The sequence below is a fragment of the Malus sylvestris genome, chromosome 1, assembly GCF_916048215.2.
Source record: "Malus sylvestris chromosome 1, drMalSylv7.2, whole genome shotgun sequence".
In the NCBI taxonomy this organism is placed as follows: domain Eukaryota; kingdom Viridiplantae; phylum Streptophyta; class Magnoliopsida; order Rosales; family Rosaceae; genus Malus; species Malus sylvestris.
Genome location: NC_062260.1, coordinates 26,164,253 through 26,180,360, shown reverse-complemented (window position 1 = coordinate 26,180,360; position 16,108 = coordinate 26,164,253). Strand labels below are relative to the sequence as shown.

General features: G+C 38.4%; 3 protein-coding genes across 3 annotated transcripts; 1 reads left to right on the top strand and 2 right to left on the bottom strand.

The window, feature by feature from the left end:
* Nucleotides 1-461: 461 nt before the first annotated feature.
* On the bottom strand, nt 462-2,862 carry LOC126627398 (xyloglucan galactosyltransferase XLT2). Its single transcript, XM_050296880.1, has one exon. The coding sequence runs from the start codon at nt 2,188-2,190 to the stop codon at nt 724-726; it is 1,467 nt and encodes a 488-aa protein (XP_050152837.1). The 5' UTR covers nt 2,191-2,862; the 3' UTR covers nt 462-723.
* Nucleotides 2,863-7,157: 4,295 nt separating this feature from the next.
* Nucleotides 7,158-9,287, bottom strand: LOC126627533 (CDGSH iron-sulfur domain-containing protein NEET). Its single transcript, XM_050297127.1, has 2 exons — nt 8,915-9,287; nt 7,158-7,437 (listed from the first exon to the last, which is right to left on the bottom strand). The coding sequence occupies exons 1-2, from the start codon at nt 9,181-9,183 to the stop codon at nt 7,335-7,337; spliced, it is 372 nt and encodes a 123-aa protein (XP_050153084.1). The 5' UTR covers nt 9,184-9,287; the 3' UTR covers nt 7,158-7,334.
* Nucleotides 9,288-10,091: 804 nt separating this feature from the next.
* LOC126627337 (K(+) efflux antiporter 5-like) lies at nt 10,092-15,734 on the top strand. Its single transcript, XM_050296803.1, has 20 exons — nt 10,092-10,581; nt 10,696-10,739; nt 10,908-10,975; nt 11,102-11,186; nt 11,315-11,376; nt 11,493-11,568; nt 11,739-11,813; nt 12,396-12,467; nt 12,610-12,693; nt 12,791-12,859; nt 12,967-13,044; nt 13,164-13,252; nt 13,465-13,561; nt 13,658-13,711; nt 14,034-14,129; nt 14,346-14,534; nt 14,631-14,708; nt 14,965-15,009; nt 15,109-15,204; nt 15,372-15,734. Exons 1-20 carry the CDS (start codon nt 10,359-10,361, stop codon nt 15,414-15,416), a joined length of 1,725 nt encoding a protein of 574 aa, XP_050152760.1. The 5' UTR covers nt 10,092-10,358; the 3' UTR covers nt 15,417-15,734.
* Nucleotides 15,735-16,108: the final 374 nt, after the last annotated feature.

Sequence of the window (16,108 nt, the reverse complement as noted above, 5' to 3'; positions counted from 1 at the left end):
GGATAATCAACTTGCTATATGTGAGGCGGTTTTTCGCTTGACAGTGTCAAACATATATCTCATCTCCTTACTAGCACATTACGAATTGAATCACACCCTGCCTCTTCAAACACCAAAACTCGAAACAATTTCACGATATATTGATACCTGTACGTCCATCACACATGCTAAATGTAGCACAAGAATTGAACAAAAAAACAAAAAAGAAACTCCCATCATGATAATTTATTCTTCTCCATCCTTGTCATCCACTTCCAACAAAAAATAATGGAGCACTTATGACTTCACCATGCCACACCACCAAACCATTGCTACTAATTAAATTGAATTAGAGCTTAGCCAAGAAGGGTTGAATCAGTTGATAAAGTCCATGCTTTGTGTGTCACTCCGTCAAAATTCGAGCGTCTTCGTTGATACGCAATATGTAAATTTTAGCGTAAATCCATACCCGTGACAACTGGTTGTATTTGTATCTAGTAACTAAAAATATCACTAAAATAACTATGGTACAATGTAGCAAAAATTTTGATACACAAACTGTAATAACTAAAATAATTAAATGACTGCTTCCCCGTTCCCAACTTCCCATGGCCCTTATCCCACAACTCTGGGAATTTGTTTATCCCCCCAATTTATCTGACAGAGATAAATAAAATTAACAAAAAGTGAAAAAAAAATTAAATAAATAATTTACTCGCCCGACTCTACCCCGGCCAGTTTCTTCTATTTCCACCTGAACCCCAACTCTCCCTGCTGCTTGAACCTCCTGAAGACCCCTTCAAGGGCAATGTCAAAAGCGTCTTTTACCGTCTCCAACCCCTCCTGCGGTTCCGCATACAGAAACTTCGGTATATAATCGATCACTTTCTCTCTCATTTTTTTCACCTCCTCTCTGCTAAATCCTTGTAGAACGTTTTTTATCGAGGCCGTACCGTTTATAACCGCGTTACGGTCTATAAAAACGGAGTAACTATCCGGTTCGCCTGGTAAAAACCACTCGTACTGTATGTACGCGGTCCGCCTCCAGAAAAAGACCGGGATCGAACCGGCCACCATGCAGTCGAAGATGGACCGGCGGGTGAAGCTGTCGCCCCGCGGCTGCAAACAGAAATCCGAGTCGAGAAAGGTCTCGAGAATCGCGGAGGTGCCGTTGGAGCACTTGGTCCCCGCGCAGTCCACGACTCGGCACGCGTCCGATTCCTTCTGGCAGTGACTCAGCAGCAGCCCCCTGAAGTCATTCTTTATCGCGCCGCGCTTCCCTCCGGCGAAGGAGAAGAGCTTCGAGCGGCTGCGGTTTCGGACGAAGTTCTGCCAATCGGCAACGTCGGAGTCCGACCTCGGGTGGAATCCGGTGGGGTAAGGAATACCGACGTCGAAATAGTCCCACGGGTTTCGCTCAATCAGGAGGCGCGTGATGTTTCGCATCCCCGGGAGGTAAATGCAGCTAGAGCCCCAATCGTCGTTTTTGGACCGTCGAAAGTCCCACGTAATCCGGCCCATCGTGATAAAGTGATCCCAGCCATCTGATTTTTTATATGACGGCTGGTCCTGGACCCACCGCAGCATCATCTCGCAGTGGCGGTCGCGGTCCTGCGCCGTACTGGAGTTCGACCACAAGTACTTGCCCACCGCTAGTCCAACGTAAAAAGGGATGTAGAACGCCGTAGCAGATTCGGGCTCCATGACCCGACACTTATGATTGAGGATCCGATTGTGAAAAATCACCTCCGAAACGAACTGGTCCGTCCAGTACCACGCCGGCACAAGATTATCCGGCACAATTCCCTCGATCCCCGTCGCTTTCTGCCCGAGGCCGTCGTTCGCTAAAGCTTTGCAGCGCGAGCTCCACGGATTGAGGTCGTCGCAGTTCTGTAAAATCTCTTGGTTGAGGGTTTTGGGGAGGTCGTAGACAAAGACCCGACCCGACCCGCATTCATCTTCCGGTTCGGGTACAGTTAATGGTAACCGGACAGGTTGAGGGGAGTAGGTAGGCGATAAATGTTGGCGGGCGAAGGGGAGGGAGCGGAGAGTGAAGAGGAGTAGGACCTGGAGGGCAAGTATAGCGAAGAGCAGGCATGTCCGCGGCTGGTGGATGAGTTGGAGGATCGAGTTGAACGAGTTTACCTTGTCGAGGCTTTGGGGCCGCTTGGGTTGGGGCTCCGGAAACTTGTTGTCCGATACCGAAAACATGTGGTGGAGCTGGTAGGATTCTCCGGCGAGCTTAACCGGAAAAAGTGGTGTTTTTTGGTGGATGTTGGGAGAGAGAAAGGAAAGTGGAGCTCTTTTGTTTGTTTCGAGTGGGAGGAAGTGCGGAGCCGTGAAGATTGAAGAAGGAGATCGAGGAAGGGGACACGTGTGCGGTGTTACGACTGGCTGCTACTGGAACCGACACAGTGTGAACCGGCACGTGGCAGCTCGTAATTTGGAAGTAGTTGTTTTTGAAGACGGTGGAAGACGAGGAAGGTGTGAAATACACGTGAAGGGTTTGACGTAGCTGTGGCACGTGGTGCGTGAGATGCGCGCCTAAGACGGAGATTTTGTGGTGCGTGAGATGCGCGCCTAAGACGGAGATTTTACCTGCCGTTAGATTGTGTAGGATACGCCGTCGTTTTGGAGTACGTTCGGCGTATGCAGAAGCGTAGAATACGGAATACGGAATACGGGGGCGGAAGAAGTACAGCTGGTTCGTTGGCGAGTCGAGATTGAGGGGCGTCGGTGGTGGGCGTGGGCCGTGGCAGCTGTAACGATGGAGACTGGCCCCTTCGGGGTGGACCGCCGATGAAACAGTCGTCTCTGGTGGTGATTTTCCACATCCAATTATACACGTGGCAGTTTATTAACGGTGGAGATGGTGTAAGCATTTCCCAAGTGGTTCTATTTGAATTTTGCAAATTACTTAAAAACTTAATTAACAAGTTTATTTTCTACAGGTTACATCTTATGGTCTAATTAAATGGTCTTTTTAATATTTGTCTTTAATTAATAATCACAAGTAGTCCAGTGTAAATGCGGTAGCATTTCATAATCAAGTTTGTTGTTTGGTTCAAAATTCAAGGCACGAAATTGACAAAAATACGAATGATTCTCTGGTTGAAAACTTAAAAGGATGTGTGCTATTGTTTTGAGGGCTGCATGGAAAATTTGTTTTCATCTTGGCCATTTTTTTTTATTGCTGAGTGTGATTGTTCACCATAAACAAATTCCAACTTTGTTTAAGTTCCAGTGCTAATCAAAATACTAGTTAATTAGTCGTTGGAAAACGTTAATTAAATGGGGTGAGAATCCTAAGATGCTTCTGAGAATATTTTTTTTTTATTTCTTGCACTAATGAGATGGAAATTTTAGAGAGAAGTGATGATATAAATATTTATGTTCTGTCTTTTTAAATGCGGAGAAATATCACGAACTACGGAGTGTGTGATTGAACTTGAATGCGTGGATTAGAGAACATATAATATTGTTTTAGTCAACGACTAAACACAAGACTACTATGTTTATATATGATTGTTGGTTGCTTTCAGATGTAAAATCCGTAAATGTTTAGATTGGATCATTCATCGAAGGTTTTGTCTTAGTTTAAGACTAGACCAAATATCGTGGAGTAAATTGTAGCTATGGTCCCTGAACTTTACTTAAATTGGAGCAATGATCTTTCAACTAAAAATCCATTACTATTGGTCATTCAACTCATTAAAATGTGCAGCTATGGTCCCTCAACTAAAAATTCATTACCTTTGGTCCCTCAATTTTAATTCAACTGGAGAAATGATCCCTTAACTTTATCCCAATTGTAGCTATGGTCCTTCAAACATAACTAGTTTTGACAAATTTTTTTACGTAGTTGAAAAAAATGACCATAATTACACACTTTGATGAGTTGAGGGATCCTAATTAAATAAATGGTTATTCCAACATAACATATTTTGACAAAATTTTGAAGGAATTAATGAAAATGACTCTAGCTACACATTTTGATAAATTGAGGGACCAATGGTAATGGATTTTTAGTTGAGGGACCACTGCTCCAATTTGAGTAAAGTTCAGGGACCATTGCTACAATTTACTCAATATCGTGGCGTAAATCAAATTTGTACTTTAATCTAAGTTAGAATTTGATTAATAATTAAAAAGTTTTTATAGCCAAAATGATCATTGAGATTGATATAACTTCTCATTTTGGTTCATAAAATTTGAAATCAATAACAGTGGTCACTGAGTTTGTCTACCATCAGTTCTTTTGTTCCTACCGTGAAAAAAATTATGTTAAATAAGGACCTATAAAATGACAAAATACTATCAATTTAATAAACAATTGGCCAAAATGATTTGACAAAAATTGAGAGCATTTTTATCATTTTATCCTTATTTCATAGAGATTTTTTCACGGAATGACCAAAATGATTAATGATGGATAAATACACGATCACTTCTATCGTTTTCAAATCTCATGGACCAAAATGAAGAATTATACAAATCACATAAGCCATTTTGGCTGAAAAGCCTAGTTAAAAAATTCATATGGTATAAGATGTGCCAATATTTTTATATTGCATAAGATTGGAGCGTTGGACACGGAGACACCATAGTTGCTGAAACCTAAAAATAGGGTTGCATGTGGAACAACTTTGATGTGTTTTCTATAATTGGTGCTTGCTAGTCGTTTTTCAAGATCTAACAAATGGAACAAAAATTAACAACTAATCCATGCGACTTTTTTGAGATTTAATCAATGTTGAAATATAATATTCTAATGACATTGAGATCCGAAGAGAAACTTACATACAACCGGAATGTTAGGGTAGCAATCACATATATATCCTCCAACATTCCCGTGAGCTTATGGTTGAGCCTCTTACTGCGTGGTTGATTTTCTCACCTCGTCTTTTTGACTTTTCCGCGTAACATAACATGATTAAATTGTTGTCATTGTTATGTTACAATTGCGTGTAAGGGACTTAGATCCACTATATAGATCTCGGTGTCTGAAACCACCCACAGACTATAAGATCTGAGCCGTTTAGGAAAGAAAGAGAAAATTATATGAGACGTCAATTTTTCAAATTTTGTGAAAGAAAACAAGAGTCTGCGATCGAAATTGAGAGATCCAAATCTCTTGTTTTGCAAACTCAAAACATAGAAATTCCAAGTCCACTCACTGGTTTTGGAATCGTGGACGGTTCTGATTAAATCAAAATTTAAATCCGCGTATTAGAGGGATGATTAGAAATGATTATGGTGCTTTTTTTTCCCTTTCGCTTTTGAACGGAACATTCACAACCCAACAACATCTGTTCCGCTTCTGTAGCATGGTCATTTACTTTAATCATTGCTCTTAATCGTCATTATTATTTAATGCCTCCCTCCACAATGACAGATTTTTTAACGTGCAACACGATCCAGTAATAATATTAACGAACTTTATAGTTCGAATGTGTATTATTTCAAGTATTTCACTGATTTTCCTTCCGAACTTGTACCCTATAGCTGATTTCGCCCTTCAACTTTTATTGTGACCAATTTTCCCCCAGGATCATATTTTTCTAGCACTTTTCCAACTTTTTAGTGAAAAATGTCACATCTCAAGAAAAGAACAGTACCAAATAACGTTCAAGTAAAGATAGCAAACCAAAATAAAATTTAAGGTTAATCTCAATTTACTACTTTAAAGTTTCTTGATTTTCAACATTTGATACATAAAAGTTTTTTTCATCCCAATGTGTGAGACATTTTCATACATTCGTTAAAGTTGATATTAAATGGTGACGTGATGCCTATATGAATAATAATTAAGCATCACATGTTAATATAAAGCCCACGTAAATATTAAAAAATTAAAAAAAGAAAAAGACAAAAATCAATTGGGCTAATCTCTATTGATCCCGCGCCTCACCCACCCCACCTTCCCCCTCCTTGATACCCACCCGCCTCCCTCTCCATTCCAAAATTCCACCATAACCTTTTTTTTTTGTTGAACCACCATAACCCATTTCACCAAATCACCAAATGAGCAGAAAAGATACAAAAAAATCTTCAAAGAAACTTATAACCTTAGGAAAATATCTTGACTTATACATTGGATCAAATAGATGGGATGCACGAACACAAGAAGGAAATCTCTGCAGAAAAAATCGCAATCCTGAACCCAGATGAGCGCGCGGAAGAATAGGGATCAAACGGCCTCTCGATTCCATCGATCCTCGGTTGCATTATGAAATCGAACTTCTTTGGCTACGGGTCGGCTTGTGCATGCGCCAAGCTCTCATCCAGATCGAGAAACTCCGTCATCTTCTCCGAAGAGACATCAGCGTAAGTGGTGGCTCGAACAAGAGCTTGCGGCATACCGGTTTCCTAATTCGGATTCGCATTATGGGCGTCGGCCTAGAAAGAGAAGGGGGGAGGGTTGTTTGGGGGTTTTGGGGAAGGGGAAGGGGAAAAGGGATGGTGGCAAGTGGGTTTTGGACGAAATGTGGCTAAACATGGGTTTAGGGGGGTTGGGCAAAATAAGAGTCTTCCACAGTAATTTGAGCGAGCGTGACACCTATATATAAGAATGTCAGCCTATCTTTGATCCCTACAACACTACTGCTACACTAGTGTTAGTTCAATATATCGTTATCACACTCATGAGTTCAATATATTTTGTATCACACTTTACAACCCACGTAGTGTGATTCCTATATGAATTCAGTGTATTGGTATCGAACTCACTTTTCCGGCCTAGTGTGAAGGCGCAAATCGGTTCATGAGAGAAATTGGCAAAATACTCTTAATAACTATGAATATGCACATTCTTACAGAATTTCTAACATCGTTCTAACATAATCTTTTTTTGGGTTCTATATTCAAGAAAGTACTTGTACCTTTGGAAATTTAGCTACAACCTCCTCACGTCTTTGAACGGCGGAGCTTTAGAATTTAAACAGTTACCAAAAACAATAAAAGGGTATTTTGCCACGGTACAAGTACTTTCTTGAACTGAGAATCCGAATACAGTGCAAAATCGATAAGGTTCAGCATCCACAATCTGAAAGCAATGAGCTTTAATTCACAGATGCTTCTGGCAATAGCAACCGAAAGCAAGACAACGATGACCCGTCACACAAATCTCGGTGCATCGCTTTAAAGTGGCTAGTAAAAGAAAGAGTGAAACTGCTAACTTACTATTTGAAACGTGAAACGATTAAACGGCTCTACTAACATGTTCACATCACATATTATTCAGATTTCAAATGATATATCACTAAACATATTCATTCAACTTCAACATGATATAACCTCACATTTCAAAACCCACTTGAAATATTGACATACCTCGTCCAGCATCGAAATGCAACTCACTGCTTCTTGACGAGTAATGGTCCAACATTATCACCAGTAGCTTTATTGTGCTTTACATGACTTCCATCGCACAGCGGGAAAGTCCCTGACCTCCAACACCTATCCAACCACGAAACCGAAAACCCTTTAGCCTTACACTAACATACAAGCAATCAAGACACATTTTAGCCAGGCGAGCATAAAAACAAATGGAGTATGCAAAATGTAGATAGAATAAGGCAGCGAATGAAAAATGACATTGAAATATACCACACACCGCCTTATTCTACATTTCGCATTCAGCAATCAGCAATGCCACTCATGACAACTAAGCAAGGACGAAGCCAGAGATTTATATAAATGGGGGCATTCTCAAACAACAAAGTCATAATTAAAAAGCTCAAGAATTTACTAAACACAATACTTATATATTAATCCAGAAAGTTTTTGATACAACATTCCCTTACAATATCCCTTGACGCGTTTTCATGTTCTAAAAGCATTGCATGACAACATCATTACCAATACCATCAAATATCTCTCTTTATAAAAATAATTATGTTATCACCCATCCGATTTCTCAATCGATTCTTCAGAAATTTCATGGCCGAAAATACTATTTCAACGGTTGCAGTAGCAACTGGAAGAGTTAGTGCTAATGTCACAAGCAAGTAAACCAGGGTATACACCTTGTGTTTTTTGCATTGAACCTTTTTTTTATTTTTTTTTTGCAAGGTCTCCAATTTCTTTTAAACCTGAAAACTCAATGCTAGACCACATATCCACAATAAAAAGGAAACTAAAACTCAATGCTAGACCGCATATCCACAATAAAAAGGAAACTAAAACTCAATGCTAGACCGCATATCCACAATAAAAAGGAAACAAAGATGGAATTTGGGGGGGGGGACAAGCGGTCCCCCACTATACATACTTTTTTTTTACAGACCAAAATGATCGTTTTGGTCTGGATTTAAAACTAAAAAATAAATAAGAATTAGAATTAGAATGCATACAATTTTTAAATTTAAAAAAAAATCTCAGTGGGGCATCCGCCCCCCCTAAGCCCACCGTAGCACCGCCCTTGCAACTAAGACTAGAAATGTTCAAAAACCAATTTCTAGAGTAGCTCTTCTAGTTAAAGAAGCACTAATTGCATCAATCGATAATTACGAAACTAAAATTTCGATAATTTCTTCTCCAAACCACGAAAATTCAAACAATGCTAATTGCTACAGCTAATTAGCGCTAATCCTACAACAAAACTTCATAGTTATACACATCACATCAAAAGAATCAGTCACCAGAACTACCAAATTTTCCCCAACTAACATGATCAAATAAGATAAGACGATAGAAAATCGGTTAAAGCTGTTTGGACATAACAACCAAATACTTTAAATGCTCCAGTTAAAAGATGCGATTAAAAGACATAAAGTACTTGAAGTTAGTAGAAGAGTTGACGTTAAATTGAGCGTAGTGACAATTCTAAAATTCATATAACCGAGTCACTTAATGGATAAAACTTTATTGTTGTTGTTCCACAATAAACATGATAAAATAATGAAAAATATAGCAAAACAAAATTTGTACTTACCTGCAATAAACAGTGAGGGGCTTAGAGAGCTCAGGGACCAAAACAGTGTCCACAACCTTCTCCTCGCCCTTCCTGATTTCAGGGTTTATATGCTGAGCCTCCGCTCTCACAACCACCACGGCCGGCTTCAGCCTCCTGATACAACCACCGCCGAAAGAAGAGGATACAGGGTAGGTCAACTGGGTCCCGAACGTGGTGCTCGATCTCCCGCTGCTCCGGTTCAAACCACCGCACGAAATAAACCCCGCAGTGCTCACAATCGACGCCATTGAAATGGGTTTCAGAGATTTCTAGCCCTTTAGCCCTCGAACGAGTGATGGGTTGGTTAAAGGTGGGATTTTTTGGTTGGTGGTGTGGATGGCACACTCCATTGTCTCGATTTATAGGGTTGGGTGGGTGGTGATTGGGAGAGCCACGTCACTCGAATCTTATCGGTCGTTTTGTAGCTTGGGCCTTTGGGCTTTGAATCTTTCGCAATGGCAACGGCCCAGTGTTGATAATAGTTTGGTCTTTTGGATATTCTTGTTGAAAAGTGCTTCTAGAAACACACCCTATAAACGTTTTTGAAATATATGATAATTCTCACTCTACTACTCTTAAATATTGTGAAAAGATAATATACAATTAATATATGGAAGATTTCACCCTTAATTTTATTGAGGTTTTTTTGTAATAAAACTCAACACCTAATAATAGGTGGTTAAGTTGGAACAATATCAAAGATATTAATGATAGACTGAGATTGGTCTATAAAGTTTCACAAATTTATGGAAATATTAATGGATAAAGCGATATGGATATCAGTTGCCTTTAATGTAAATGATGGAAATGAAACATTCAGGACTGTCATATGACAGTTTGTGGATATTTAATTAATATATAAAAAATATTTGCAAAAGCAATCGATTTTAATCAAAATTTAAAAATTTCTCATGTATCTTGTGAAATGTAAACCTTACCCTCATTTTCTATATATTTCAGATTTTTTCACAATTTCTACAAAAATATGAAGCGTATACAAGAAATTTCAAATCATTATGTTGCTTACCCGAACTTTCCATGCCTTCTATTTTTTTTATTTTTTTTAAAATCCCATTATTCAGAACAAAAGAAAAAAAAAATAGAAAGTAAAAAAAAAACCGAATTATATGTTTTCGGGTGCGCAGTCCCGCCCTCAACGACTAAAAAAATCCCAAATAACAACCGAAAAGTTGGAAAACGAACACACTGGACTTTTAAACCAACTCGTTTCTTCATCCTCTGCAATCTTCAGATAAAAGCTTTCGTCTTCCTTTTCTCTCACGCTTCCAATTCAATTCAATTCAATTCAAATCCTCTCTCTCTCCCTCTGAAAATTTCCAAATCCCCGTTCCAAAAATCTAGAGAGAGAAAGAAGAGAGAGAGAGAGATAGATTGGATTGGTGTAGCTTTTCTTCCACATTTGATGGCCAAGAGAAAACGATGCGTGTTTGGATTCTGCTATTGTCTTTTGACGATTTTGATTTGCGCTAGGGTTTCGGTTTCCGCGAGATCTGATAAGGAAATTCGGGAGAGGTTCTACGGCAACATGACGAACTCCTCCGCGCCGGATTCCGGCGACGGCACCATTGCCAAAATGTTCGATCGCGTCCTCGAGAAGGAGTTCTCCGAGAACGACCAGCCCGAAGGTCTAGCTCTTTTGCATTTTTTTGTTAACTTGCATTTTGCATTTTGTAGTTAATTCTTCGTTTATTATCGTAATTGTAGTTAATTAACATTTTTTTGGCTTCAACTTTGTGTAGGATCTGACGGGGCCAGCTTTAACAGCAGTGTGGCCGATCAACAAGTAGGTTTTTGTTACTCTTCTGATTTTTCTTGTACCGAAATGCAATACTTTTCGGTTATTTTTAGGCCAAAACAATTCTGCAGTGTGATTATGCCGAAACAATTCAATTTAGAAACTTTCGATTATTTTTACGCCGAAATAATTCTGCATTGTGATTATGCTTTGCAGGCTGTACTAGAGACTGTGGCGAAAATCACTCACGAGAAGGGCAAGAAAAATGATACACACGTTGGAAAGTATGTGAATGTAAAAATTAAGTCTTTTGATCCTAAGATGGTTGTTCCTTGACAAGATATTGAATTCGTAGCGGAATAAGATCTTGCTATGTTGTTGTAATATCTGCTGCTTTTTCTACTTGTCAGCGGCACGAAACCATTTGATTTTGAAGGTGTTTTTTCCCTGGAGAATGAAGATTCTGAAGAAACAACAACCTTGATTGACAAAAAGGTACTTTGAAAAGCCGTTAGTAGTGAATTTTTTATGTTAATAGCTCTGGCTGGGATTTGTGGGCATAATTATCATTGTTTTTAGCTTTACTTTAACCCTGTTAACTTTATTCATTTATTTAATGGTAGGATAATGTGTTTGTGATGTCAAACAAGAAATCCAAATATCCAGTACTTCAAGTAGATTTGAGGTATCTTTACGTATCCCTTTCCTGACTCTCCCCAAGAACAGTTAATTGCAGTTCCGAGTTTTTATTGTCTTCTTGATGCATATATGACTGATGGGTAACACTTGGTATTTTGGCAGATTAATTTCTGATCTGGTGGTTATCATAGTGTCTGCTGCCATTGGTGGAATTCTGTTTTCTTGTTTGGGACAACCGGTACGTCTTTAAATCTTAACTACTCTTTTCATATTTTTTTTCTTCAGCTCTAGCTTAATGTTCCTTTATAGTTCATGATCTATATGATCCAACTTTATAAACTTTTCAGCATAGTGATTCACATGATGCGACTTTTAGGTTATGTGTTCTAATTTATATGCATATGATAGGTTATTGTAGGATACCTGCTTGCCGGTTCTCTCATTGGACCAGGGGGTCTGACGTTCGTCAGTGAAATGGTGCAGGTTTGTTGTTAATTATGATCATTTAAAAGTTCTTTGTTTTCTGATTTGGAGTTCAAGGTTTCAGTATAGTTTTTTCTCTTCTATGTACTTTGTTCAAACTCTCATTCATGCTCATTTCAATATAAAATGACCTTTATGAAATATTACTTATTAGCAGTATCTATTATTCAGCAACACTATATTAAAGTTGCTCTCTTCCTCCAGTTTAGGAGAGTGGATTTTTTTTTTCTTAAAAGAAAACCCCTATTGTCCTGTAAATTCTTTCAATATGCATTGGAGTATTAACCAAAGGTTTTGACCGTCAAATTTAGTAAAGTTTAGAAAGTCAGAAGTGTAAAAAGATTGCTCCTTATCTAGATTTCTGCAAAATTTAATGCCGTTTATCCATATCAGAATGTCAATTCCTCATTGACAATTTAGAAATAAAAGAATAATAGTAGAAAACTAGTATTAGTCACTTGTTTTCTTGAAATCCATGTTTAATTTTTTGGTTTTGGTCAACCATTTACCTGAAATCCGAGCATTGGTGTCCGTTTTCTTCTATATATAATCTTGTTTGACTCCTTTTTGTTTTCATTACAGGTTGAAACTGTTGCACAGTTTGGTGTTATATTTCTTCTTTTTGCTCTAGGTTTGGAGTTTTCTTTGGCTAAGGTATGTTAGACTTGGGAAATTTAAGTTTACTGTCTGTTATGCTGTATAATTTATGAAAAAATTTCCTTTTGATATCCTGAGGGAGGGAGAGGATGAAATTTGCCTTTGTTTACGGTAGTCATTTAACCTGTCATTGGTGCAGTTAAAAGCCGTGGGCCCTGTAGCTGTTCTTGGAGGCCTTCTTCAAATCATGACATTTATGTTCCTGTGTGCCATAACTGCTATTGTATGGTGTTCAATCTTGATAACTAAACTTTCATACAAGTAACTAGTTAAATCCTGTCAAAGTGAACAATAGGCTTGCCCTTTTTCTTATTTTTCAGTTATGTGGAGCAAAGTTGTCTGAGGGAATTTTTGTTGGTTCCTTCCTGTCAATGTCATCAACAGCAGTGGTAGGTTTTCTATCCTTCAATAATATGACGCCACTTTACTTACTTCTTTGGTTGCTTGTTTCTTAATTTCAACTGCACTTCATTCCTTTCTCATTTCCTTTTACCAGGTGGTGAAATTTCTTGCAGAAAAGAATAGTAGTAGTGCTCTTCATGGTCAAGTAACAATTGGAACACTCATTTTCCAGGTAGGTTTTGAAGTCTGAAAACTTAGGTGGTGGGTTTATTGATAAGTGAAGGGAATTTTTGGTAATAACCCTTGTTTCTGATGCATATCCATACGTTCCTTCACCGTGGCTTATTTCAGGATTGTGCTGTTGGTTTACTGTTTGCTTTGCTCCCAGTTTTGGGTGGTCATAGCGGTCTTTTCCAAGGAATGGTATCAGTGGGGAAGCTGTAAGTCTACTTCTGCGGCTTCTATGACATATTTTATTTTTCCTTTTATTCATTTCTGTTCCGAATTTTTTTTTTTTTTTTGCTTTGCTGCCATAATGAAAATGAGGGTCATTTTTATCTGGTTTTCAAAAGTAGTTCTTTTTCCAATCCAAGTCCAACATCCTAATAAAGAGCTTGTTGTAAATGATTATTGTAATTTGTTGTTACTTCAGGTTGCTGGTGTTGTCACTATATCTTGGTGCTGCCTCGGTATTGTGTTGGTCATTTGTTCCTCGCTTTCTGAAACTGATGATGCATTTGTCCTCTCAAGTAAGTTTTGATGGTCTAGTAGAGTAAGATAGTTAGCTTTTTGTCTTGAGTTTTAATAATTTCATTGGCTCATTTATAATTCTTATGGTGGATCAGACAAATGAGCTTTATCAGCTTGCTGTTGTGGCTTTCTGCTTATTATCCGCTTGGGTAAGTGGAAATTATTATTATTTTTTTCAAGTTTCTTATTTCAAGGGTAAATACTATTCAAAATGCTAATGGCCTCCGGATTTAGTTTTCCTGCTCCATCTGCTTACTTTTAAGTGCTGTTCCGTTTTTTACACATTGTAATCAGCATAGTTGATTGTTGGTCCAATGTTGGCCGAGTATTGGCTTCTGAGTTGTTGCTCAACTTGAATTTCCAGAATTTCTGGTTACACAATAACAGTAGTATGGTTCTTATGCGGGATCTTTCTACATATTTGTAATTCTCAATGCCATTTTAATTCTAGTTCTCTTGTAACCTTTTCAGTGTAGTGATAAGTTGGGCCTTAGCCTTGAGTTGGGTTCATTTCTGGCTGGGGTTATGATATCAACCACTGACCTTGCACAACATACTTTAGACCAGGTACTCTTCTGGATTTCTAATACTTACATATTGCAGTCATGTTTATTTCTTACTTTCGTTTTTTCCCCTGCTTATACTTAAGAAATAACAGTGGTGGACTCTTTTGGGGCTTCTTTGTGTACGTGTTTGATAAACCTAGTAGCTTGAAAAAAATGTGTGGATTTCACTGTATGATTCATGTTTAATGCTTGTATTTGATGTTCTTGAACATTGCAGGTGGAACCAATTCGTAACCTATTTGCTGCTCTCTTCCTTTCGAGTATTGGAATGCTCATACATGTTCATTTCTTGTGGAGCCACGTCGACATACTACTAGCATCTGTTATTCTAGTTATAGTTGTAAAGACTGCCGTTGCTACTATTGTTACCAAGGCCTTTGGATATAGCTTTAGGACATCATTTGTGGTAAGCTGATTTATAAGATTCAAGTCATATCTTATTTCTGGCAGATAAGCTGATTTTGTAATTTCCTAATTTTTAAAACTCACTTCCTTTTTATAGGTTGGAGTCTCACTTGCTCAAATTGGAGAATTTGCTTTTGTTCTCTTAAGTCGAGCCTCGAATCTTAATCTTGTTGAGGTAACTTATCTTCTTATGGTTCATCATAGTAATCTGGGGATGGACCACATGCATTAGCATTTTAAGTTGAATCGGATAAACTTATTGAATTTCTTTACCTGGATTTAGTTTTGAAGCCCAACTGTTGTGGTCCTGATTCCTGAATGAAAGAAATCACATCTTGCAGTCAATTTGCATTCACAAAATAGCATCTACATATTTTCCTCGATTTCATCTTGATTTTCTAATCATTGTCTTTTCAAACTATTTTTAACAGGGGAAAATGTACCTGCTTCTTCTCGGAACAACAGCTCTTAGCCTGGTAATTTAATTTTGATATTACCTTTTGTGGAGAACGACTCCAATAATTCTCTCTCGCGCAGTCTCTGTACACAACTTACTCGAGTAAATGATATTACAGGTTACAACTCCTCTCATGTTTAAGCTGACTCCTGCCATAATGAATCTAGGAGTTCTTATGCGCTGGTTTCCTTCTGAGGGAACTCCGTACAACGAGGTCTCTTTCTTTCCCCCTCTTCGAAGCACATGCCTCCCATCTCTCTTTTAAAATGCATATCCGCGCAGCGGGATGGATTTACATTCAGTAGTTATAACTGTAAAGTGCATCTGAAAGCTAGCACAGTTCGAGTCTTGGCTTATTTCCTTCTTCCTCCGCTTTTACAGGAGAAAGCTGCGATGATTGACGCACAGCACAACCGAATACTGTGATCTTCCCTGTCTATCAACTATCCGGTCATGACTCATACCAGGTTACGAATTCAGTTGTGTATGGTTTGTGAATATCTTCAAGATGTTCAGTTCCTGCTTCGAGAATCATCGTGTACAGAACATATAAGTTTTGTAATTTTTTTGAGGATTTTTGTAAATAGGACTCTTTATGTAGGGCTCCTCTTCAAGTGTGCATGCTAGTCTATTTGGAGAAAAAAGTTGCTGCAAATACTAGAGATTATTAGGAAACTGTATCGTACCCGAAAAATGGACTTCAGAATCATTTTTTTAAGAAATACTATGATTTTCCTTATGTTATGGAGCAATGTTCCGATTTTCCCTTCAACTTTCAATTTAGTTATGAACCCTCTAATCTCTAAAAACACCGTCAACTTTTCCTATACAGTCAAATCTATTAAATTGAAGATTCTTTTGTAAATTCTAGTAGGAAAAGCCAACACAAAATGTAATAGGTTGGCGAATCATATCGAGACATAGGTAATATTCTCAACAAATCTAAATTGCTTAAGGAGGATTCGAACAAAGGTACAGAAGTAGTTTTGCTCCAACTGCTTTAGCCAATGTGACTACGCCGCATTTGCCCCATATACAGGGGACTATGGATACGAGAAACATACAAGTACAATTTTCACGGAACTTTCTCTCGCGGGCCGGGCCGTAACCGGGCCAAT